The 25,321-nt window shown below is 44.0% G+C and overlaps 1 protein-coding gene across 5 annotated transcripts in view; it reads left to right on the top strand.

Moving 5' to 3' along the window:
• The first annotated feature begins 5,445 nt into the window (after positions 1 to 5,445).
• ABCC5 (ATP binding cassette subfamily C member 5) overlaps positions 5,446 to 25,321 on the top strand; it is a 50,420-nt gene continuing 30,544 nt past the window's right edge. For 4 of the 5 annotated variants that reach the window (XM_065748103.1, XM_065748098.1, XM_065748102.1 and 1 more), the window contains exons 1-9: positions 5,446 to 5,527; positions 6,341 to 6,515; positions 17,707 to 17,864; positions 18,177 to 18,332; positions 18,659 to 18,806; positions 23,394 to 23,627; positions 23,738 to 23,911; positions 24,400 to 24,547; positions 24,902 to 25,050. In XM_065748103.1, the coding sequence (XP_065604175.1) occupies positions 6,387 to 6,515; positions 17,707 to 17,864; positions 18,177 to 18,332; positions 18,659 to 18,806; positions 23,394 to 23,627; positions 23,738 to 23,911; positions 24,400 to 24,547; positions 24,902 to 25,050 (1,296 nt within the window). In that variant the 5' untranslated portion in view covers positions 5,446 to 5,527; positions 6,341 to 6,386. Of the gene's footprint in view, positions 5,528 to 6,340; positions 6,516 to 17,706; positions 17,865 to 18,176; positions 18,333 to 18,658; positions 18,807 to 20,567; positions 21,061 to 23,393; positions 23,628 to 23,737; positions 23,912 to 24,399; positions 24,548 to 24,901; positions 25,051 to 25,321 lie in introns of those variants that run through there. The other variant, XM_065748097.1, reaches the window with a different exon arrangement.

Raw genomic sequence — 25,321 nt, 5'->3', positions numbered from 1 at the left:
GCTGAAGAGTGAGATGAGTTTCCCATCAGGGGACACATCTGGAGCCTTCATAGGAACCAGTGCTCCCAGTCACGCGGAGGAGGCCTTCCTTAGCACGGAAGATCACTTTTGGGGAAGTGATCAGACCACAGGAGGTGAAGAGATTCCCTCAGGTTTGATGGCTCACTGGAGCAGAGCTGCCTCCTGTTTTCTCAGCTAACCTTTTTCTAGTTTTGACCAGTGTGTATTCCTAAAGCTGAACAGCCCTTCCCAAGCGAGTGTCAGCCCAGAGAGGCTCACCCTTTGGAATTAGAGCAGTGGCTGGTAGGAAGCAACCTGTGAGCTGAGACAGGGACAGAAAGGCATCTTCTTTGGAAAGCTAAAGAGCTAAGCAGAACATGAGGCTTAGCAAACACGGCCTTGGGACCAGAAGGATTGGCAGGGGAATGTCACAGTGTTATGGGGACAGGGTCTGGAGTCACCGGCATCATGAGAGGGGAATTTTTGGTGCCAAGTCAGGGCTATCAGGACAGAGAGGGAAATCCTGGATTTAAACAGACAAGATGGCCGAGAAGGATAACATAGGACTTCATTTGAAAGAGCTGCTTGGCTGGCTCCAGCTCCCTTCCACCCTATGCTGCCTGCAGATGTTGCTCTGTTCTTAGTGCCTTGCTCAGAGCTGGGGCTACTCCCCATCTCCTGTGTAGAAGGCACAGTTATTCATCTCTCATCTCCTCCAGGGGAGGAAAAGGGCTCCTGCAGCATTCCCTTGGAATTCAGCCCTTGCCCTTCTTGGAGGGGATGCCGGGGGAAAAGGAATCTCTCTGCTGCCTGCTGCAGCTCCAGATGCATTGCTTTGGGAAGGAGGCAGCCCCCACTTCCCAGACAGTCCTCTCTGCCAGAAGCATTTGGTCAAGGCACAGCCCCCTGTGTGCTGCTCAGAGCAGAGCCCATGTTTCCTGTAACCCTTCCTTCCCTGCACAGCCAGTGCTTCACAGGAAAGGCATGTGTATCAAAGATCCCCATCCAAGGGGCTTCATGTTTCCACTCCGTTGTTCATTTTGTTTTGGAAAAGCTCAGGGAGAGGTCTGCAGTCTGCTTCCATCACATCAAAGCCAGTGAGAGGTCACATAATCTTGACAGATGTTGTACACTACGGATCTGGTTACTGTACTGATGTTTCCCATGGAATCACTCCAACACTTCTTTTAGTTTGTCAGGGATATATTTCAAAACATAACATTGCAGAAAAGCAGAAGGAAGCAGCTGATTGATGACCTTTTCCTGGTAGTGTAGAAGTGCTGGCTCAAGTTGCAGTAGTACCAATGAAAAGAGAATATATGGAAACCAGAAAGAAATTAAATCTTTTGGATTGTCCCTGGGAGCAGCTTCTCCATCTCCACAGCTGCAGCACTGCTTCACATGCTGGCTTTGATTCCCTAAAAAGATGAATAATTTCTACATCTTTTCACCCTTTGAACATGGAGTGAAGCACTGGTTGCATCACTAATCACAACATTTGATTCCTGTGCCTGGAAGTTATCAAACTTGCTTCAGGCTTGATGCTGTCACATGAGATGAGATTAGATGAGATGAGATGAGATGTGCTTCACAGGGCAGGAACACGGTGCTGCAGGCTTGGCCACAGCCAGTGCTGTAGGTATGGAAATAAGATGAGCCCAAAGGCACTGCAGCCGAGCTGACTCAAGTCTGATGCAAGAATAGCCTGGATCCTGGAGCCCTGCATGCACATGCACAGCTCAGCTCCCCTGCAGCTGGTAGCATAGGGAACATTTTACCCACAGGTGAGGCTGGAGCTCAGCCAGAAACTTAGTCTGAACTGTGCCTCATCCCTGTGTGCATGCTCACAAGCAAAATGTGCTTTAAACCAACTCTGCTTTCCTCTGTGCAAAATGCTGCAAAGGCACGGAGGAAATAGAGCAGGCTGTGGCTTTTTGTACAGACAGCAGCAGTGGCACCAGGATTCATAAGGCAGTATTTGAGGTTGTTCTTCTCCCTGCAGGAAGAACTGTGATTTCAGAGCAGGAGCAGATAGATGGAGATTGATGATACCTCTCTCAGACAATGAGGTCTGATTGCTTGAAAATACCAACAGGTTATTTTCCTTTATTTTAGTTTTCCATTGGTTCACTGTTCTGCCTTTAAGAGGAAGCCTGGTGCTGCTCACTGATGGGGAGGATTTTTCTTCACAGCAGTGGTTTGGGACCTTGTTTTACTTTTTATACACAGCAATTCTCCTTTGCCTCTCTCACATGGTTTCCAGCAGTCATATGTTTTTTAGATGAGGAACTGAGCCACAAGATTAAGATGTGATACACATGGGATGACAGAACAAACTGCTGGCTGGGCACTGTTCTATCTAGGAACTACACACTGGAGGAGTCAGTAATGATGCTTTTCATTCTTATGTCCCCCAGTGCTGTGCTGTCAGTCCTGGGGCCATGTCTTGGCCAGTCTTTGGTTGTCAGCATTTTGCTGGGTTTATTATCCCAAGCATTGCCACTCCTTGAGCACCATCCCAAGCCCTTTCCTGCAGCACAGTGCTTTGTTTCCAGCTGACCTGACGAAGCCCTGATCACATGCAGCAATTTTCCTATTGGAGGCTGCAAAATGCCTGGGGACTGCCCTTATGCAGAACGTGGGGTGGGCAAGTGACGCAGTTCCATTTGTCAAAGCAAGCCTGCTCCAGTCCTGTTTCCTCATTCAGGGATTTCTGTAGCTTTAATGAACAGCCCAAAGGTTTCAGTCTGCTCAGGGCTCCTTCACTGCAGGCCTCACCCTTTCTGACCCATGCTGGGGCCCAGGCTTTGTCCCAAATCTCTGGGTGTCCCACTGCCCAGAAGATGAGGGACTCAACATTCTCCCAGTGATAGAAGAGGTGGTGCCTGCCTGGCACAGAGGATGAATTCAGCCTGCACGTAGTGACGTACCGTGACTGAATCCTGGGAGCCAAAGGGAAGGTCATACTGGCCATGTCCTGGTCACCCCCACTGCTGTGGTGCCCTGGCAGCTCCAGAATCAACATCCTGAGCTGAGCGCACTGTTCTGAGAGGCCGTGTCCGCTGGGGTCAATGCTGCATCTCTCAGGTGAGTGCTGCAGAGCAACCAAAGTTACTGTTCCACATTTGCAGATGGTGCATGGCTAACAGCCAGCGGACGGGTGCAGCTCCCAAATCCGAGTGGTAGGGTCCCAGCCACCAGCATTCATCCAAACACTGCTCTGGCCCTTTACTATTGCACTGTTTGGCCTTTCCACTGACTTCAGCAAGTAAGCAGCCCCATAACCAGCCCAGACTCAAGCCTAGCTTTTCCTCACCAACCAGCAAGAGCACACAGGCTCTGGCTCAGCCTATGCTGCAATCCATGCTGCTGATTTCCATCGATTACTCATTAACTGTGGGCGTGGAGCAAGCTGTAGGAGCCATACAACTTGCTAGCATGCATAGGTTTCCCCTGCTTCTGCTCTCTGGGCAATGCTTTGCCCTTGGATTGATCTTGCCCTCTGATCAGGTTTTTGGAAGAAAGATCGAACTGTCAGCGTAGATATAAACTGCCTTGAACTGGTTTTCTGTGCTGGATTACGGTTTAAGCATTGCAACAGCTTAGACTCACCCTGTGAGTCTAAGCAACCTCACCCTGTAAGAAAAAAAAAGCAGGTTTATGTTGGTTGCTGCTGAGTATTATTTCTATCTTACTCTCTTAAAGCCCAAAATAAGCAGCATATGAAACAGAATGGTGAACTTTTTCCATGCTCTCTCTTGACCCGAATGATGAATTACAACCCAAATTTAATCCATGTGACACAATGCAGCACTGCACCTCTCCTGCACTCTGACAAGCAGAAATGCTGCAAAAGTAGGGCAGGATGATCAACACCTACAAACTGTAACACCAAAAGGCATTTGTTGCAGAGGCATGGCTATTTGGAGAAGGTGTTGAGACAAGGGAAGCAGTGTCACCTGTGCTGTGAAGGCTCCGTGCCAACCTGGGCTGCAGGGAAGGGGATTAGTGGCACCACTTTTTCTCCAAAATACTGTCACAGCAACACCTGCACAGTAACATCAAGCCAGGATGAGTTATTGACTCGAAGTCAGGCTGGAGCATGCTCAGGGTGACCCGATGGAGCTGTATGTGTCCTTGTGCATTGCAGGGGAGTTGGACTAGATGGCCTTTAAGGGTCTCTTCTAACTCAATTATCTGATTCTCTGATTCTCTGATTTATGAACTCCTGTCCCAGACAGGTCAGGAGAGGGGAGGATTAATCTTTTCTTCGGTCCAATATAATCACATCTGCTCTCACTATGGACACTGGCACTGCTGAGCCTGCAGGAAACCTTTGTGACTTCTCACTCTTGTGAACCCATTAGATCCATAACTCCTATTAAGTAGAATGCGACCAAACCCATTTCTTCTTAAAACGAGCAATCACTTGTTATGCAACCACATTATTGCTGATTATTGACGTCGTTGTTTGCAGGATGCCGGACTCTGCTTTCCAGGCGACAAACCCATCCCACTGCTGTCCTGAAATAGCTGGGGACAGTGGGCATGGAGAAGGGATGCCACACAGCCTCCGGGCGCCCAGCACTGCCTCCTACCCTCAGTGGGGTATTAAAGCGTTTGGCGATGATGGGCAGTGACAAACGGGAGCGAGCCGATGGGCACAGCCCCTCCAGCCCGTCCTGCCGCGGGTTATGCTGGTCTGCAGCGCTGCGTGGGGGCCGCGGGACGTCTCCATCCTATTCACTTCTGAGAGCTCCGAGCAGCGGGAGTGGAAAAGCACCGCACCGCTCGTTAGGAGGGGCCGAGCCCCGGGCGCAGTTACATAAAGCCTTCAGTGAGGCAGCGGAGTGCGGCTGCTGGCGGGGCGGTGTCACACGAGGACAGGGGCTGTCAGCACCTAACCAACGCTGCTGCTGCTGCTGCTGCTGCTGCTGCTGCGGGGGTGATTTACGGCCTTTCGCCGGGGAACTTCCCCTTGCGCGCTCTCCGTTTGCTGAAAGGCTGTAAATCACCGTCGACGCAGCAGCGGGTGACAAAGCCAAGAGCGGGGCAGGGCCCTTCGGTGGGACCGGGCTCAACACTGCACGGCCCCGCACCGCTTTGCGTTGCATTGCACTGCATGGCACTGCGTTACATTGCGTTGCGTTGCACTGCGCCCACTACGCCACTCCGCAGCCCCGCGGCGCGCGCCCCCCACGCGCGCTCTCCCCGGCCCGCGGCGAACGTTCCAGGCCCCCCACGCTGCGGCAGGACCAGGGCGGGGCGCGGGGAGGGGGGAGCGAGACGGCGGGAGCGCTCTCGAGGGATTCTGGGAAATGTAGTTCGCAGCGCGCAATCCGCCTGGCGGAATGTTGCGAGCGGAGGACTACATTTCCCGTGAGGCGCCGCGTGGAAGCGGACGCCGCAGCCCCGCCCTCCTCTCCGCGCGTGCGCCGTGGCGACGCCGGAACCGCTATAAGGGATGTTGTTTGGCTGCACGGCCGCTGAGTGGAAAAGCCGCAGTGGGGGCAGTCGGCGGGCGGAGGTGAGCGGGACCGCCCCGCCCGTTACCGGCGGTAGGGGCAGCGGACCGGGACCCTCCGTGCGAGTGAGGGGGCCGCTCCCTGCCCTGTGAGGAGGGGGTCGGGCCCCTCGTCCCTGTGAGGGGAGCCGCAGTGCGGGCTGTGCCCCTGAGGGTGGGGGCGGGGAGGCCCCTCGCGGGCTGCGGGCCGGGGGGGGCTGAGCGCGGCGTTGCGGGGGGAGGTGGTTTTCTTGTGGGACTCTGATCCCCTTCTGGCCTTACAGTGGGGCCCACAGGCTGAGGCAGAGCTCAGGGGTGGCCCTGTACATAGTGCTGGCTCGGGCCTGCAGAGCGAGCTAATGATTTTATAGAGGAGTGTTTTCTCCAGGGTGCGTAGGATGACTCATCTTAATGCCCTATATATATATATGTAGAGGGAGATGCATTATTCAGAGCTTTGTGCTGGTGAGCTGTGGGGTTTTGAATGTTAATAAAGGACTTCAGGGGAGGTTTGATCTTTTGAGCATAATTTCTCAAGGTTTTAACTAAATGCTGCAGTTATTTAATCTGTCAGACTGTATAATCAAAGTTGTAAGGGTGGGACTGTGACTGTACTCCAGTGCACTGAGAGCTTTTGTACCATTTATAGTCACCTCAGGGTATGTCTGAACTAGTTCAGAAGAAGCTGGTATAGGGGGACTTCTCAGTCACATTATTGCAGCCTTATTGTAACAAAACTCCTCTGTGGTTGTTTTCTTTACTTTTGCTTACTCTGACGCCACTTTTTTTAATGTGTTGGGCACAACATCTAACAAAGTGAAATTTGATTCTTTCCAGACTGCTGAGGTGCAAACACAGGTGTAAACCCTGGCGTTTACAGAAGATGAAAGACATCGACATCGGAAAAGAGTACATCATACCCAGTCCTGGGTATAGGAGTGTGAGGGAGAGGTCTGACTCAGTGCAGCATGATGAGCAGGAGGGGTCAAAATTTTCGCATGCTAAACACCAGGTCAGTTTATTTTTTCATTGTTTGTTTTTGCCATCTCTACTTATTAAATTACATGCAACAGCCCTTTTGCTGTGCCAGCTCTGCGAAGATTTACTACCTTGAAGGTCAATGAATATTCTCTTTCATATGGGAGAGGTCGTTTCAAGGAGTACTGTAGCTATCTTTGTAAGAAATGTGAGTGCTTAGTAAGCATTTTTAACTTCAATATTGCTGACTATAAACAGAATACATTTTTTTCTAGTCTTGATATCTTGATGTGAATCCAAGGTTTTGTACTTACGAGAATCATTACCAAGGAATGGTAAAGAGCTCAGCACAAATCCAACACCATTCAGTGTTGGCAGTGGGGAAAAAAAATCTTAATCATGTCATGTTCTCCTCAAGGATTACTTTTGAGGCAGATGTCAAGCTTTAGTAGCACAGTTCTTTCTTATTCAGTGCAGATTACTTCCATCCAGATGGGAAAACTGTTCCTTGTGCATCTGTACACATAATGTGGCATGGTGCAGTCATAATTGCTTCTAGTTTAAATAGGGAGCTGTGTCTTGGAATAACTGCTGGCTTGAAGCTTGTTTTAATCATAGAACTTAAAGCTTGATCCCACAGATGAGATTGTATATGTTGCTACCTAAGTGCTGAAGGGCAGGTCCATTGAAATGAAACCCGTGTCGGTGGAAGATGTTGTCTAGCATTAATTGATGCCACTTGAAAATGTAATATTGACTGGTCTAAATACCAAAATATTTTCTTGCATGTACTGTTCCTAACCTTTCAGATACCACTACAATGCTAATGTATATCTGACTGAAGCTGGGGTGAATATTACCTATGCTTAGACTGCTTAGATTTTCACAGTGACAGGGTGCTTGCAAATAAGCTACTTATGACAGTCCTGGTCTGCAAGTGTTGAGGATGAGAAAACTAAATGTGTTTGTATGGAAGAAGTGTGAAGATTGGTTTATTCAAAGGTTGACATTTTGCTGGATTGTGCTGGATGCTGAGATGTGATCTACTTCAGGTTGCATTTACCTTGTTTCATCAGAAGGGTTTTGCCAGGTGTTTTTGAATGCAGGCTAATAGTGCTGCACTGCTGTTTTTTGAGACAGGAGTGATTTGCTCTGCAGCAAAGCACAGTGCAGTTGTTTGTACTCTCAGGCCCTGCAGCTCCTGGTGTCCCTACAGGCACTATGACTCAGCAGACTTTTGCTGGTGATGTACAGAGGAAGGAGAGTGATTGCATTAAAGCAGGCAGTGATGCACAATTGGGAGCCCTCTGGAGTCACAGTGCAGCTTTTTAACAGCATTCATTATGTTAATGCCATTGGCTTGCCATCTAGTGTGCATCATCCAGTAGCAAATCTGCTCTGTCAAATTAATGATGACAACAGTGGTGCTATTGGTGGGCAGCTTTGTATCCCAGACGGTGGGAGGAGGGTTAAGCAGTGATCGTGGTGTGGTGTTTCTCTCTGATGGTCTGCACCATCTAATTGATTCCTGGTTTAACTTCTGAAGACAAAATCCTGGAAGCTGGCAAATGTGTTTTAATTAACCTTTCAGATAATGAAATAAAGTCCTTGTTTTTATTTTTTGAGGGTTGAGAGAAAGCAAGCCCTACATGTGTACAGCATGGAATTAAAAGCTCTAATGTGGAGGTGCCTTCTGATCAGTATAACTTGATTACTGTGGTCTTGTTTGCTTTTCTACCTCTACCAGACTGTGCCTATAGTTGCAGGGTGACAGCCTCAAGTAACTGTTTGTAAAGCAAGGATTCTGTACCATTTGTGATTATTGATGCAAGAAAATAGCTGATTAGAGTTCTTACCTGGAACTTTTTTTTGAGTAGAAGAATGAGCCTAGATATCTTAGTAATGGTCACAGATGGGTCTGTTATTTTACTTTCTAGTTGTCTTGTTTAATGTTGTCAGGAGTTAAATTAACTTTTAACTCAAGCATTTGTTCTCTTCTGTTAGCTTTGTGGCTTGGATGTTTATAATCAGTAAACACAAACAGCACTGAATTTGTTGCTGAATCTCAGTGAGATTAAATCCTGCTTACTTGCGAAACGCTGAGGTTAAGGGTGAGGAACTGTTGTCATAACACATTATCGAAATCACATTTGTATTACTGTGTACCAAGCTTCTTCCTCTCAAAATGGAGTTAAGTTCCAGTTCCTGCATTCTTAGCCTTATCACATCTCAGGATGCTTCACACTTCCTTAACAAAGGTAAGCAAAGATTTAATTTTTCATGGGATTGACCTTTGCCTGTGCAGTGAAGCACAGGTGTGTAACAAAGGGTACATGCTGTAGCTTGTTGATGTCCAGCCTTTGAGCTTGCCTGGGCTACACTGAGAGAAGAGGAATTGTCTTGGGCCAGGTAAACTGTATAATGTATGTAACAACTTCTACTTATTTCCGAACATGAAAAGAAGAGGGCAGTGAATATAAAACTAGTTTGGACATGTGGTATAGCTCTTAATAAGAAAGCCAGTGCTTCAAGGGGAAAGTGAGTGTCCTTCAGTACTTGATCCTGGCTGAACCCTGGGACTGGGTCAGCCTAAGCTGGCTTATTGGGCACGTGTTGGTACACACTGTTGCAGCTGGTTGCAGAACCCAGTGGAGGGCTTATGTGAAAAGGAAGGGTAGGACCACAGCAGTACAGATAGAGGGCTTAAACTGTGGTGGAACTCTGTTATCTGTGCAGCTGAGTCCAACACACTGTGCAAAGAGCTTTTAGTACTCTTAATACAAGAGTAGAAATCCTAGAGCAGGTTTAACTAGCTTGACCAGAAGATGACAAACCAGAAGCTTGATCTGTACAGCAGCAGCAGGGTCTGAAGTCTAAGGCAGTTATTTCACCACTATCTTAAAATCTGACATGAAGGTTTGAGACTACTTTGCAGTTTCATAGTGCATAAGGTAGACTTCTCAGTAATGTGTTGCATATATGCAGTTCCACCCTCTTCTGTGAGGTATAATACCCTGTGAAACAGGTGCAGGAACATGCTACCTCTGTTAATCAGGAGGCACTGGTTAATGGCCACTGGAGGTGACCACTTCTCATGGGGTACAAGAAGGATAATATCACTTCAGTTTCCTATTGTAGTGGAGTCTGTATAAAAATGCAGCATCACAAACAAGTGGACAAGATGTATTGATTACCCAAATGACCTCAGTAGCTTAAGGACCAATTTGACTACCAAGCCAGTGTCCCAGGGCCTCTTCATGTGCCTCACCCTTTGTCTTGCTGAAGACAACTTATATAAGTACTTTCTGTCTTGGAGCATGCAGTGTTCAGGTCCCCTGCTGGAAGAAGGCTGTAAGTGGGTGTTCATTACCATAATGAAAAAGAACTTGTAATTCACTTCTTAGAAGCTCAAATGCTGTTCAGTCACAACTTTAAAAATCACTCCTTTGGAAGACAGGAGCTTTTCAAGCAGGCTTCCTGGAATAATTGAAGCTATGCTGCAACGTAAGTAGGTCTCCAGTTTCCTGGTGCTTAATGGAGTTGTTGCTATAGAAATGTGGGCCTCTGAAATAGTTAGGCTCTCTGGAACTGAAATTCAAAAAAACACCCAGTTCTTATTCACAAATAAGCATCTGCAGTATGCTCTTAACAATTGATTTTTAGGTCTTTGTTGGAGGCTTTAATGCACTTAGAAAATGGGGTGTTAACTACATGTTCCCAACTCATAATACCATTCTAATTGGGTTTATTGTATTTTTGGGGCATTCTTCTTTGCAATGAAGATAACTTGTAGGTGCACTTGCTGCCTAGCACTGTAATCAGTAGACTTCACTTGTAAGATGCTATTACATTACCAGTGTATGAAAATCAAGGGATGCTTTGAAATAATGATTTCTTCTTATACCTTTAGGACTCCTTGTTCCCAAATACTTTTATGTTGTGTAGATGTATCTGAAATAATTGTAGTTCTTCTAACAGAAGTAATGTGCCCTGAGGAGCAGGACAAGACCTCATTGTGTCCATAAAATATAATATAAAATGACAGATAAGGGAAATAATTTGTTGTGAAAGTAGTTTTGGAGTAAGCTAGTCTCAAGAGGAGGTTTCTGTGTATGTTTTTGATGGAGTAGCAGGCAGTGAGTACTTTGTTCTCCTACCATGTTACATTTGGAACAACAGAAGAGGAAGAGAAATGTTCTCATGATGCACAGTGCTTGAAGACTCATTTCTTGAAACTCTAGTCTGTGTTAATGCTGGGACACTAATTTAAGAGCTCTTCTCAAAGTTGATACTGCATTTGACCGTGTTCAGGATTAGCTTTTGCTGCTGAAGGATAACTGCATCTACAGCAACTATGGCAAGCCTAAAAATTCAAATTTTTACATTTGATAGGACTGAGCAGTGTTGAACTGTAGAGATTCTTGAAACATGCAGGAAGTGTTGCAACTTGAACTTTGAGAAACTCTACTGATATTCCTGTCCTCATCTTGCTTTCTTATTTTTCAGGTTTGTCCTTGATTGCTTTTGCCAGACAGAGTGTGATCAGAACTTGCTGGAGTTGATGTAAATCCTTCAAGCACTGGTAGCATTGAAGTGATTTTATTACTGTCTGACTGTCCAGTAGTCAACTCATCTCTAACTCTGCAACATCTGGAGTGTCTGAACGTGTTCAAAAGCACGGCTGTGAATGTAGCCTGGGTCCTTGTGCCTTGGCTCTCCATGCTTGGAGCAGGCCTTGTGTACACTTCAATTGTAAGCTTTTGGTTGCAGAGATATTGAACAGCTTGGGCTTCATTTTCTAGAGGACTTCATATTTTGTGACATAATAAACACAAAACTAAGAACTGCTGCCTGAGTAGGCTTTTGTGGGCTGAAGGCTTTCATAGTGTCTGCGCAGGAAGATATTGCTATGTTACTGACTCAGAGGTTGCAGTTAAAAGCTGCAGCAGCTTGAGCTGATACCAGTATTCACTGCACAAAAGGTGAAGCATTTAACTACTGAATCAAGCTGTCTGGCAAAATGTTGGACTTTTTAACTGCCACACAGCTGTCCATGTCACTGGTATTGGGCTGTGCTGGAAGGCACATGCTCAAGCAGAGCAAATTTGGATGTGTTTATTTCTGAAACTTACAATAGCTGCCATTATACTGTTTAAGATCTCTTAACTGTTAATGACAACCCCCATGCAAGTGCAATATTAGATACCTTGTATTCTCAGATCATAGCTGCATAAAGGTGACACAGTTGAGTTAATGTTACCACAAAGTGTTTAAAGAAATAAACCAGAGGCAGGTAAGATATATAATGAGATCTGAGACACTGAATCAGTGAGGAAGTATGATTCTCTGCTGAAATGAACTGATTCCTAATGTCTAAGAAATGCATCATCTCTGTTAGTCTTCTCAGCAGTGCTGTAGCTGAGCAGCTGATGTAGCAGGGATTTTAGGTAGCTTTGAATAGATGAGTTCTGTGGACCACACCAATAAGAATTGTTGGACAGCCTTAATCTCTGCAGGGGTGAAGGTTTAAATAAGGAGTCTAGGGTATATACTGTCAGTAAGCTGTAATGCAGAACATGCAACTCCTGTGCACTGGAGTTTCTTCTACAATACATTTGGTGTGGTGTCTGACCAAATGCACCATAGTGCTTAGAAATGTTGTGTTAATAGATCTCTAAAATGGAGGTGGGGTGCTAGGCACAGCCCTGTGGCTGTCATGGAGACTCATTAATATAGATCTGAGCATTGCCAGGATGATCTAATGGATCTGCAGAACCTAACTTGAAATGAGTCAAAGCCCTCTTTTGCAAGGAGTTGTGATACTTTCAAACACTGAGGTGCTTGTCAGTTTGTGAGTGCTTATATCTTGGTTAATGAGTTGATGTCTGGACTGTATGCTTGTTTCACAGGCAGTCTGTATTTCAATCTGATTTTGGGGCTGAGATTGAAATCATCTCAAAGTCAACTTACGTCAGGGGCCTTGAGCTTACTGGTTAATTTGCCAGTTGAGCAGGACACCCTGCTCATTTGGAAGCGTGTGTTGGTACAGAAAGAACTGATGAGTAGAAGACTGTGTCTGGCCTAGTAAGGGCCCTGGTGTCAGGGCTTGTGCTGTCATTCCCTGCTGGTTTCACTGTACAGCGTGCTGAGATTAAGACTCAATGACTATTCCTAACTTCATATGCATATCTTCTGTTGTGACCTAGCCCAGGTATGTCCCGACTGAAGAATACTAGTCTCAGAACCTCTCAGCATATAACAGATCGTACGTGAGCGAGTCAGGAGTCAAATCCTCAGGCTGTGCTGTGCTGGTATGATTGCTTATTGAGGAGCTGGCTCCCCAGCTTTGTGCTTGGAGCACACAGAAGGTGCTAGTTCTGTAAGGCAGCTTGCAGTTCAGGCCGGTCAATATTTTTTTTTCCTTCAGCAGGGATCTGCTGTTGCTCTACTTATGGTTTGCATGAGCTATGCAGCTCCAGTGCTGGATAATGAGTATACAGTCTCCGCTCCAAGTGGATCCCATGTAATCTGACTACAGGATCATGAGTGCTCTTCTGAATGCAAAACAACACATGGATTCATGTGCACTGGAAACCAGAACAGGGGCTCAGCTGCTCATCAGATGCATACACAGCAGCTGCAGTTTAAAAAAAACTGAAGTGAAAGTGACATGACCAACAGAGTATTTCTTGCACTGTAAGAATAAGTGGGTTTTCCAGGGCAGAGGTTACACTGTCTTGCATCAGTGCTAATGTTCCCTGGAATTCAAGGCAAGGTCACATAAGCAGCGTACTTGGAATAAACTGAAATATTTGTCCTCAGCTAGGATTGTGTGCAGAAAGAAATGCTCAGTATTCAGACTCATCACAAACATACCTACCATGATCTTGTTTTGGCTACTGTGTAGGATATTGGCATCAAACACTACTGAGAGACTTCTGCTCTAACTGGAGAGCTGATGAGCTCAGACTGGCTTTGAAATCACGACTTAAGTACTAATACTGATTTTGCTAATCCTGGATCATAAAAAAAACACCACAGCTGTGGAGGTTTTTTGTTTTTTGTGGAGCTGTGTATTGTTGCATTGCTGTATATTCTAGTGAAGGACTGGATCTTAAGCTCTTGAATCTCTACTTTTGTAGCAAGTCAGAATGTAGCAGATTTTTTCTTGAAAGACAGCACAGCTGCACTTCTCGATGTGGATATATGGCTGGTGCTGTGAGGAGCTGTTCTTCCCTATGGCGGAAGCTGGCAGAGACCTCTGCTTGTCAGGAGGTAGAAGAACAGAGGCCCTCATTTCTTACATTGGTTCACTGCAGCAATCTTGGAAGCAGTAACCAGAGTCTCTAGGCACTGGATGCTCTCTGATGGCTCCTTCCTGTTGATGCTGTGTGATTTCAGCTGCTGCCTGTACTCTGTGATCAGTGCATGCAGATGTGATGTATCAGTGGCTCCTTCCTCACACCCATTGCCTGTTCCTTGCTGTTTCTCCTCCAAGGAGATGTTCTGGATGAATGATGCACCAAACTAGTGTTAAAAAGCTCACGTTCTAATCAGGCAGTGTATTATATAGCATTATACTCAGAGTAGGCTGGAAATCTTACGCTGCAAATCCTCTTAATTCTGTAGATCATATACTGCATCAAATCCAATGAAAAGGAAAGAGGGCAATTGCTGTAATGGAATACAAAGTCAAAAGAGCACTTGCTGCTTTACCAGACAATAGCAAATGTGTCAGTGTGTGGGACTGCAAAACTAATACTTCACTTTCAAATGCTCTTAGGTCTGGTGACTAGGACAGCAGCACTTTAGCAGTGGTTGTGCTGCCTGTAAAAGTGGTGTATTAAAAACCTCTAGAGCTTTTTCTCTGGGGCTGTTAATACTTCATCTAGTGGGTAGCTTCCCTGCCCATGGCAGGGGTTGGGACTGGATGATCCCTTCCAACCCAAGCCATTCTGTTCTTCTGTGACATGCTTGGAAGGAGTCAGAAGAATGGCTGGGAAGGATGCACTTCAGTGCTGCTTCCTAGACTTACTTCAGTTCTTAAACTAACCAGGGTAGTTGGACCAGTTCTTCCCAATGCCACGAAAACTAGTAACTAATCTTGTTTTGAAACAGCAGTCCTTTAATGGGATCTCTTAAATACTGAGTTTTCATTCAGCTTGGAGTCCTAATACAGAGAATGTTCTGAGCATTGCTGTGCAGGGCTGACAATCCCTGGATTCAGTGTTTTTCTGTGTGCCAGCCTAGTCCTGAGCTACACTGTGCTTAGCTTCCCACTTGCCTCATCTTACTGGGAATATGAATTTCCGAGTGAGGAGGCCTGCTGAGCTTTACCTTGTCAATGGGAGAGGTAGGAGTTCCTATTCTGCTGTATTGCCAACTTGGTTCTTTACTGCTTGAATAAACCAATTTTAACTGTAATGTTAAGTTAGCCACAGTAGATTTAGTATTCTGTGTCAGCTGCAAGCACTAATGAATAAAACTTTGTGTCTACTGTAGTTTGCTTGGTAGCAGAAGAGATTTTCCTTCTCTGTACTGTTCTGAGCCCTGGAAGACCTGCCTTGTGGAAGATGAGATGGTTATTGTTTGGCTGGTGGGATTGATTTGCACGTTGACTGCAAACACATGCAGTTCTCTCTGCAAGAAAAGTAATGGATGGAAAATGTGCTTTGTTTGGCCTTTAAACTTGTCTGGTTTTGCTGTTGTCATCTGATGCTACAATTTGCAAACCAATAAATTGCTGCAGTCTGTGCTAAATGAGATTGTTTGTGTGAAAGGCTGTGACCTTGCAGGGTTTTTTTCATATGTACCACACAGCTGCCTCTTTTTTTCTTCACCTGCTGCATCAGCCCTGCCAAAATAAATGCCCTTGTTTCCTTGCTTAGGAGGAAATGTCTATAAAAGCTGCTATTTCTGGCTCTGCCTTGCATCACTGGATGTGCTTACTATCACTGTGAGCAGTTTGTTCACCTTGTAAAAGGAAATGATGATTACATCTGCTGGTAGGGTTTTGTTCCCCCTAGTTCGCATGCACTCAGAGAGGGGCAGGTGTGTAGTGATACTACCCCAGAGTATCCTCAGCAGCATGCAGTAAAGGTTACCCTTGGGATTATAAAGTGAACTGGGTTAGTTTGATTTTCTTCATTGACTGTTGAATCATAATTAGCCTTCCTCCAACTGTGTCACAGCATCACCAAATGCCAAGCACAGAACCATTCCCTTCTGGTAGAAGCTGCCAGTGGTCTCAGGGATTTTATTTGCAGACCACCAACTGTTAATAGGGAATTAGCTAAATGTTCTCTGTTGCCCTTGTCACGTGTTCAGAGAGCCATGATATACTTACGTCAGTTCAATTCTCCCATCTGTAGTCTGTACACATACCTTGTGTGGGAAGCACTGCTTTCACCCAGGACACTGTGTCCTGGTTTGTCTGTTGTACGAGCCATCTGTGGTCATTCCATAGTTTTCTCTGTGTGCCATTCATGACTTTATGGACCTCCCGTATACCTGGACCTTATCTTGGTTCTGCTCTCTTATCCATTTGAAAAGCCTTACACTTCTGCTTCTGTGGCAGTTGTTCCAATCCCAGTTCTTCTGACTTTTTTTTTTGTAGAAAGTCCTGTATTAATCCTGACTAGGATAGATTTGGTAAGGAGATGAGTCGGTAATTTAATAAAAGTGGAGGAGTCTTTCAAGTGCTACAAACGTTGAGTTATTCCAGAACGTTGTGATGTTCTTTTGTTTCCTCATTCTGTTGTCTGTTTTTGGAATCACAGCTCTGGACTTGGATTCTGCTTTTTGAGACGGGGACCATAGGCTGCTGACAACATGCTTAGGCAGTATTTAAGCACTTGGTTAAATAAATAAAGGACACATTTATGCTGTCATTATCAATTTCCTGTTCTTGTCCTTCACATGAATGGGAGCTAATTGTGTTAATGTGTTACTTGCTCGGGTGTTAAAATTATACAGACTATGTCTCACGTAAAGGGAGTAGCACTTCTGGCACAAACTATATAACACAAGGTTAGGAATCAAATGCTTGCTAATGATGACCGTTTAAGGCTTTTGGAGTATTGTGCCTTTAGGAGGCTATGGGGCAGTTTCAAAGAGATAAAACAACTTTGCCCTGGCAAGGCAACTGATAAACACGGTACCTTCAGGGGATGGGGGGGTGGATGGGCTAACTGATCTCCAGAGGGCTTTTCTGACCTGAACATAATGATTTTGTGGTATCTGTGTTTGCAAGACAAACAGGAAGATCTACCAGAGTCCACAAGGTATCTAAATTTCAAAGAGCCAAAAAGCAAACAGATAGCACGACTGCAATAAATGGTCCATGAAGTCATCAGATCCAGTAGTGAGCCCTTTGCAAGTAAAGATAGTAAGCTTATCTTCTACTTTTGCCACATGCAGCTTCAAAATATTTATTTGAACTCTGTAAAGTTTTGACTTCTCCATATCACTGCTGCTTACTTTCTCCTGTTAGATTAGATTTTAACGGCTGCTTTTTACTGGGGCTGTGGGAAGACTTTCCTGAGATAAATCTTATGTTATAAATGCTTGTTAATCAAGTTGCTGAGCCACTGAGGAGTATGGTCGGGAGCAGATAGAATTACTATCTTTGTTCCCTTTAGTTCTGAGAGAAAGAGAAAAAACATAGCGTGTGATAAAGTTTATACTGTTCTGCATAATATGTATTTTTCTTTTGATCCAACCTAAGGTGTTTTTGAGGAGTTTAATAGGATTCTGAAAAAAAAATCTGACTTTTCTGAGGATAGAAATATCTAAATTGTACTAAGAGGGTTTGAGTTCATTGTGAATGTGTGCCTTAACTTCACTGCACAAGCCAGTCATTGTTTCCTTTATTTACGAAGAACTGATGTGATAATCGATTCTCTCCTTTTCTTCCATCATATTTCCTTTCCCTGAAACTTTTGATCCTGTGACAATATTTCTGATTAATCTTTCCATTTATCCTCTGAATACACAGAGACATACTGGTGCTAATTTATTGTACAAATGCAGCAGTGTATTGCAGATTGAGAGTGTGTGCCTTCCATGACTTTGAAATCTGTCCTCTAAAACGTTTTGGTGGCAGTGGTTGATGTGGTTGCAATGACTCACAGAAGGAAGAGGTGCACAGTTGCTGAATTCAGGAGTTGAGGAATTCAAATGCATCTTTGAACTCTGACTCTGCTGTCTCTTTCTTGTAAAAGCAGATTGAGTGCCAGGATGCCTTGGAAGCAGCTGCTCGTGCTGAGGGGCTTCCACTGGATACCTCTGTGCATTCCCAGCTGAGAATGCTGGATGAAGAGCATCACAAGGGCAAATACCACCATGGCCTGAATGCGCTGAAACCCATACGGACTACTTCCAAGTAAGGCCTTAGGCTGCAGGAGGACTGATTTTCAGACTGTACAAAGTAGGATTGCAGCCGTAGGTGTGCTGGCTGGTACTGAAAACATTCAGATGCATTCAGCCAGTATGGCATGCATGGCCCAGTTGGGACTCTGAGTGCTTTGAATGGGTGGCAGCTTTGTTTTTCTTAGGGCTTTGCAATTCTTTTTCCTTTGGAAGGGATAATAAAGATCATCTAGTCCTACTCCTCTGTAATGAACAGGGACATCCACAGCTAGAACAGGTTGCCCGGAGCTTTTTCATTTGTTTCTGATTTTTCTTTTTCTTCTAGACACCAGCACCCTGTTGATAATGCTGGGCTTTTTTCCTGCATGACCTTCTCCTGGCTCACTCCTTTGGCCCGCAGAGCATACAAGAAAGGCGAGTTGTTCATGGATGATGTATGGTCTTTGTCAAGGCACGAGTCTTCAGATGTCAACTGCAGAAGGTAGAAACATCTTATGTGCTTTTTTTGTTTCATTTTTTATAAGTTCATAGGCAATGAAAGAAATTGTGTGGGCAAACAAAAAGAAAGCATTGATGCATTGTTTTTTGTCCCTCTCTTTGGTACAGATAGCACAATGTAGATATCTGGAGATGCAGAGGTTTCTCTTTACCTCACAGGATATACCATGCACTTATTTATCTTGAAAACTAGTGATTATTGTTGCTCTGAGCTAGGAGGCACTCAGAATTTTCACAAAGAAGTGCCTGTGAGCTTGTATCTTCTTTCATGGCAGAAGGTTCACAACATAAGGCCTCTGTTTTTATTAGGCTGGAGAGACTGTGGCAGGAAGAGCTGAAGGAAAGCGGGCCTGATGATGCTTCTCTCCGGAGGGTTGTGTGGATTTTCTGCCGCACCAGACTCATCATTTCCATAGTGTGTCTGATGATCACGCAGCTCGCGGGTTTTAGTGGACCAGTAAGTAATATCCATCCTTTTTTTTCTAACAACCCCACGGGGCTCCATCTCACGGCCGAGTGTAAAAAATTAAGGTTTCATTGCAGAGTCATTTCAATGCTTTGACTAGCTAGAAATTTCAGGGTGAAATTTCAGAGCATTGCGATAATCCAAGATAGGTTTCCTACAGCTGGTGGATCAGTTGCTGAATACCGAGGCCAAGTTCTTGGAAAAGGGAGGGGACTTGTAGATACCGTGGAGGAAATGCACACCTGTTTTTTCTCTTTGCTTTTCAGTATAGTTTAAAGTTATTCCTTAACTGGTGTATGATCTTTTTGCATATGCGCAGGTCTTTTACGTTGTGTTGCTTTTTCCTTTTGTTTTCAGATTCTGTAAGTTTATCTTGCAGTAAAGTGCAATCTGGTAAAACACTAATTTTAGATTATTGGCATGAATAGCACAGTCTTCAAGAAGTGGAACCAAGCAATTTTATTAGGCCACTACTTAAAAATAATGTAAGCAGATCTGGTCAGAGAGATTTTTGTATAGAGTTCATGTTAGAGTATGTTATTGCCTGTAGGAACTGCTGCCGTTTGTTGCTAAGGGTCGTAATGAAGATAACAACATATGGGACTTGACATTCACAACATCTTTGTCACCTGTTTGTTGCACGTGCTGTGCAGATTTGCAGTTGAAATTTTGACTAAATTTATTCTCTACACATTTCCCTTGAGGAGTAGGAGCAGTATTACTGCTAGTAGTACACGTTTCAGTGTGCTGGTAAGCTGAAGGTTCATTTCTGGGGTAAGTACACCTGGGTGCACTGTTAGGTGGAATGTCTTTTGAAAAATGTTTTCCAGCTTTCAATGTCTCTTCAAAATGTTCTTCTGCTTTTTATCCCTTTTTAAAGTTTGTCTTCTTTTATGTAAAATGAATAACAAATGTTTGTGATACTGTTTTCATGGTAATAATTTGTCTGATATTAGTTATAAAATGTATGAACGTAGTGTGGTAATTAACAATATATCGTGATTAAGATTTTCACAGCACTAGCTTTCCCCAAGAAGAGCTTCTGTCATTGTTTCACTGCAGGGCTTTGGTAGCTGCTTTTATGTTTAGTAACAAACTTGCATCAGGGTGTTCCCTAATTTCTGTAGGGTCATCTCGATTTCTCTCAGCCAAACTGCTGAATGAAAGTGGGAAGGGAAAGGAAAAACAAACGGACTTGACGAGGCTGGGAGCTACGATTGTAATTGATGTGCAACTTGGGTAACTTAAAGTCATCAGCAGACATTGCCTGTTTACAGACAGCCTTATTCATTTCTCTGAATAAGGAGTGATACCCTCTTACTTCTAACCTTCGGCATGAAAAATGAGTCTTTACCATCCCTCCTCCCTGTTTTTTTTAATGGCATGCCTCATGGATATGCCTGTGCTGTCTCCTCTGCTACATTAGTGCTTTCTTGTAATGTTATGCCCTTTCAGTCACCTGAAGCTGAAAAGGGAAATCAGGAAAAGCACTTGACTGAACCTCATATGTTGGTGAAAACTGGCAAAATGGAGTTAAACAATTACATTAAACTTCAAAAACTTGGAGTGTCTGTGACCTTGAAATGCCAGCCAACAGCTCTGGCTTCGCTAATGAACATCGTGATGGTTGTAACCAGAAAGGCTTCTGTCTTCTTTTTCTTTAGTTGATACCAGATTCTTCAAGGGTCTTCCTTTTCTTGTATTTTGTTCATCTGGCACAGTTATCTAAAACCATATTCTGGTCAGACAGCTGCACATGTCAGACTGCCTCGTGGTAACCATCAGAATGTACTTGTATGGGTGATATACTTTTTATCTCCCGAAAATATTCGCTGCCATTTAATCAGCTGCCAGAACTTCACATTCAGATGAAGGAGCAGAGAAGTTTTGTTTATGACTGAACATAGTTTAACTCCGGGTCTGAACACTGTACCCATTTGCAACTGTTCAGAGCTATTCTTCCTGTATGGGAGATGGGGAAACTCGCCATCTTAGTGGAGTACAGCTTGACAGTTTGGTCAGTTATTGGAGGGGGGAGTGGTAAGCTGGTGGAGGTAAGTTTCCTGATTCCCCAGTTGGCTCCAGTTGCAGCCTGCCCCCGTGCCCTTGCACGCTGGCTGCAGTGGGGATGCCCGCGCTGCAGTGGGACCAGTGACAGAAGCTGTTCTTTAGAATTTTCAGGATGGCTGTTTTCTGCGTCAGAATGAGGCAGTCCTGCTGGGCAGAGCCAACGCCAAGAGCAAAGGTAAGGTAATGTTTATTCAATGAGAATGCTTAGACAGCCACGCAGCTAGTACCATCTACTACGGTTATAGTCACAGGAGTTCCTTTTTTCCGTTAGATTGTTTTCATTTTGTGCTACAACTTCTTTGCTTTGTAAATAACTTTTATGCTGGATTCTTTTCATTACATTAGTTTGAATTCAAGTAGTATGTGCTTGTATGTAAATGTTAATTCTGTGTGACTTCTTTCCATTCCCTTTTCAAAATTCTTTAATCTGCTCTTTCCTCTTCCTTTCTTCTGGAAACAAACAAAAAAAAATGGGGTATAATGTCTGGTCTCTATTTCATCACGGGAGATGCTGATTCTATAAAATAGTGCTGAAAAAATGCACTAAAAAGTTTTGGGTGAAAAGAGTCCCCAGGAAACATCTGCTGTCTTTATACATCCTCTCTTGGAGACCTTCAGCAATGCTGTGGTGTGCGAGGAAAGGCTTGCAGTCTGCGACCATGCTGAGTTACAGCTCGTGAGGAAAAAGGGGGATTTTCACCCCAGTGCTCAGTGACTCGGTTGCATATGTTGGATTGAATACTGGAAAAAGAAGTCAGTAATCTTCTTAGTAACTGCAAACCAACTGTATGCAGTTGTCGTCCAAACAGTGGATGTAAAAGTAAATCCAAGTAAGGAGAAAGTTGGAATGCAATAGATCTGTGAATGTGAGCTCCTCACATTTGTTCAGGGATCGATATGTAAATTTTCTCAGTTGCCATTCTAGAAACCAATGGACATCTGGCTTTAATTCACACTTATGAAAATGAAAGCAAAATTATTTACAGCATGTTTCCTTGGTTCTGACATGCAGAATTATTTTCCTCAGAACAGATGAGTCTGATCTCCATTTTTTTTCCTGTTATTTGGTGCTGGGCTGTAGCTTTCAATACCTTTGCTGAAATAGTGGGTTTTGGTTTTTTTTTTCCATCTCTCTTCAAACTATAAAACTATGCAGAACTCTTATTTACAAAACGTGATTTAGTCAAGAGGACTTCAAAGGACTGTGATGAAAAAGGCTCCTCAGATATTTTCTTTGGTCTCTATTTTTTTTTTCTTTTTGGTTGCTTTTTGTTGTGGGCAAAGGTAATTCTGCTCTGTAGTAGCATATCAGAAGCACCAGTATCTTACAGCATCGTGTTGAAAAGCTGTCTAGGAAAACTCATTTTGTTGCCTCTGAAGCCTTACAATAGCATACATTTTAAAGCAGATTTCAGAATTTGTGCAGCCTTGGAAGCATCCCGTTGGCACCTGCAAGTTTGACTTCCTTTGGACTTCATGAAAACACACTGTTCTGTTTCTGTATTTTGATAATTGTGTATAGTTTCAATTATAGTTTATGTTAGAGGCTAAGACTGTTAGATATTAACCCTTTATAATTACCTTGTATGTGCAGACTGTACATTTATACGGTTCTTTACCTGTTGTACTGTGTTTGTGAGATGTTACCGTTTAAGTTGACACTTTATTTCAAATAAAAGCCTGTTGTTTCTCAGTCAATAGTATTTAATACTGCTGATGATTGTGAGTTGTATGATCTTATATTGTGCCATTGGACCATAGAGAGCTTGAGGTGGGAATTGGTGGTTTTGGGGGCTGCATTCTTTCTGCAGGTCATATTTGAAATGTGATTCCCGAGGTAAAGTGTTCATGTTTTTTGGGGGAAAGGGTATGGGGAGGGATTGAATGGTTAATTTGTTTTCTTTTCCTTTTTTTTTTTCCCTGCCCCAATGGTTTGTGACGTTGCATACCTTTTGCTTTCTGCTTGTTTTTTTCTTTACTATTAAACTGCTGATGTTTATTTCCAGGAATGTTTTGCAAATGTCCTTCTCACTCTTCCCCTCTACAACTGTAGGTACATTGTTCCTTTTTATCAAATAAGCACGTTTGAGGCAAACCAAAGATAAAGTAAAAAGGTCTTAATGTCACGTAAAGGAATGTATTTTAATGTGCTCAGATGTATAAGTAGCAACTATATTTTAAAACTCTTCTATGTGACAGTGCATTACTTTCAGCTAACTGACAGATTTATGTTAAGTTAGAAGACAGGATTAGAAGTGTGCCGCGAGGAACACGGTTCCAATTAAACTCATTTACGTAATAAATTTGACTCAGCACTTGGCTCTCAGCAGGGCTTTGTTGCAGTGCTCCTTGTATTGTCATCTTTTACTTCTAGAAAGAAGACACTTTCTATTTCAAATGGCTCTTCTAAAAGCAAAGTAGCCCACTTATTTCTAACTTAACATAAAGTTGTTGCATGGTCCTCTGGGATGATGGGGTGTTCACGCAAGCTTGCATTTCTTCCTGTAGGCGTTCGTTGTGAAACATCTTTTGGAGTATACCCAGCAGAGTGAGTCCAACCTGCAGTACAGCTTGTTTTTAGTTTTTGGCATCTTTATGACGGAAATAGTGCGGTCGTGGTCCCTTGCGCTGACGTGGGCCTTGAACTACCGCACGGGGGTTAGACTGCGTGGAGCTGTCTTGACAATGGCGTTCAAGAAAATTCTCAAGCTGAAGAACATCAAGGAGAAGTCTCTTGGTGAGGTAAGCTGTGGTATCCTTTTAGGAGCAGCTGGGTGGAAGGGGGCGTGCAGAATATTTCTTTGAGAGCGAACCGTGCCTTAAATCTGCACCGTCTTGCATGTATTTTTCAGCTCATAAATGTGTGTTCCAATGATGGGCAGAGGATGTTTGAAGCTGCAGCAGTTGGCAGTTTATTGGCTGGGGGCCCTATCGTGGCCATCTTAGGAATGGTTTACAATGTGATTATCCTGGGCCCGACAGGCTTCTTGGGCTCTGCTGTCTTCATCCTTTTCTACCCAGCAATGGTAAGTTGAAGAGTTAAGACCAGCTTCATTTTTCTTAGGCCAGACATGTGCATAGTTCTGAATAGAAGGTGTTGAAATGTGCTCAGTTAAGGCTGGTTTTGGTGCTGCATCTTAATGAATGTGTTCCTAAAGGTGATGTGAGAAGCAGAAATTTGGAAACAGGAAACTCAAAACGATAAATAAAGAAGAAATTAAAAAACAAAAGTAGAAATAGAAAACAGATCGTACTTTGAGATAAATACTCGTAGCTATGTTAAACTGCAGTGTTCAGGCAGAGGTTGGACATCTTGTGTACAGGGACTGAGCTTTACATGTTTCAGCCAAGAACATATTGTTGAGTTCAGTGAGAGGTATTGAGAAGTGCTGCTGTGTCTGGGAGGAGCGTGCTCTTGCTTAGTTGCTCCTGCTTCCATTTCTGCTCAGCTGTAAAATAAGCTGTTTCTGAGTTTTAGCAGTAGTAACACTGTTGATGTTACTTTTTGTTTCAGATGTTTGTATCACGCCTCACTGCTTATTTCAGAAGAAAATGTGTATCAACAACAGATGAGCGTGTGCAGAAGATGAACGAAGTTCTTAATTACATTAAGTTCATTAAAATGTATGCCTGGGTCAAACCATTTTCTCAGAATGTTCAAAGTGAGTTCACACAGCTTGAAAATGTTTCCTGTTGTGCTGATGTCCCGTTGCTTGGTTCCTTGGTGCATCGTCCTAGCATAGTACCATAGATGATAGTGACACTTCTATCCATCATTTCTTACTTGTTATACCTGGTGGGTTGGACAAACAGTCCTGCTCCTGAAGTTTCACTTTCTGGCATAATGATGTTTGTGGTCTTGCTATAATCCTAAATTTTAACATTTTGTTCTGATTTTTAATTATTTAATACATTTACTGGGAGCTCTGTTTTTAAATAATACTCTGATAGTGTCTGTTGTGTATGTACTCCTCTGAAAAGTACTCAAAACGTGGTTCCCCTGTTTATATTTCTAGAAATTCGTGAGGAAGAACGTAAAATCTTGGAGCGTGCGGGCTACTTCCAGAGCATCACTGTGGGGGTGGCTCCCATAGTTGTAGTCATTGCCAGCGTGGTGACCTTTTCTGTGCATATGATCCTTGGCTACGACCTTACAGCAGCTCAGGTAAGTGGTTAGGTAATTGCAGAGTTGAAGATATTCATTATTGTTTTGCTACAGTGACTTTTCTGTTAAACCATTTCTCTTCATCCTGTTCTTTGTTCTGTGCCCGTACGGCCAGGCTGGGCTGGGCTGACAGGAATGGACACGTGGCAGGTGTGACAGCAGCAGATATAGTCTGGTATTTTGCACAGAAAACGTTGCATACTTTTCAGACCTTACCTTCCCCAGGACAGGTGTTAATATGAGTGTGAATCAGCACTCCTTTCCACTATTC

This window comes from Cyrtonyx montezumae, unplaced genomic scaffold (assembly GCF_038088225.1).
Source record: "Cyrtonyx montezumae isolate F1298 unplaced genomic scaffold, pur_monq_1.0 scaffold_5, whole genome shotgun sequence".
Taxonomy (NCBI): Eukaryota; Metazoa; Chordata; class Aves; order Galliformes; family Odontophoridae; genus Cyrtonyx; species Cyrtonyx montezumae.
Note: the sequence above shows the minus strand (reverse complement) of the source record. Positions and strands in the feature narration are given on the sequence as shown.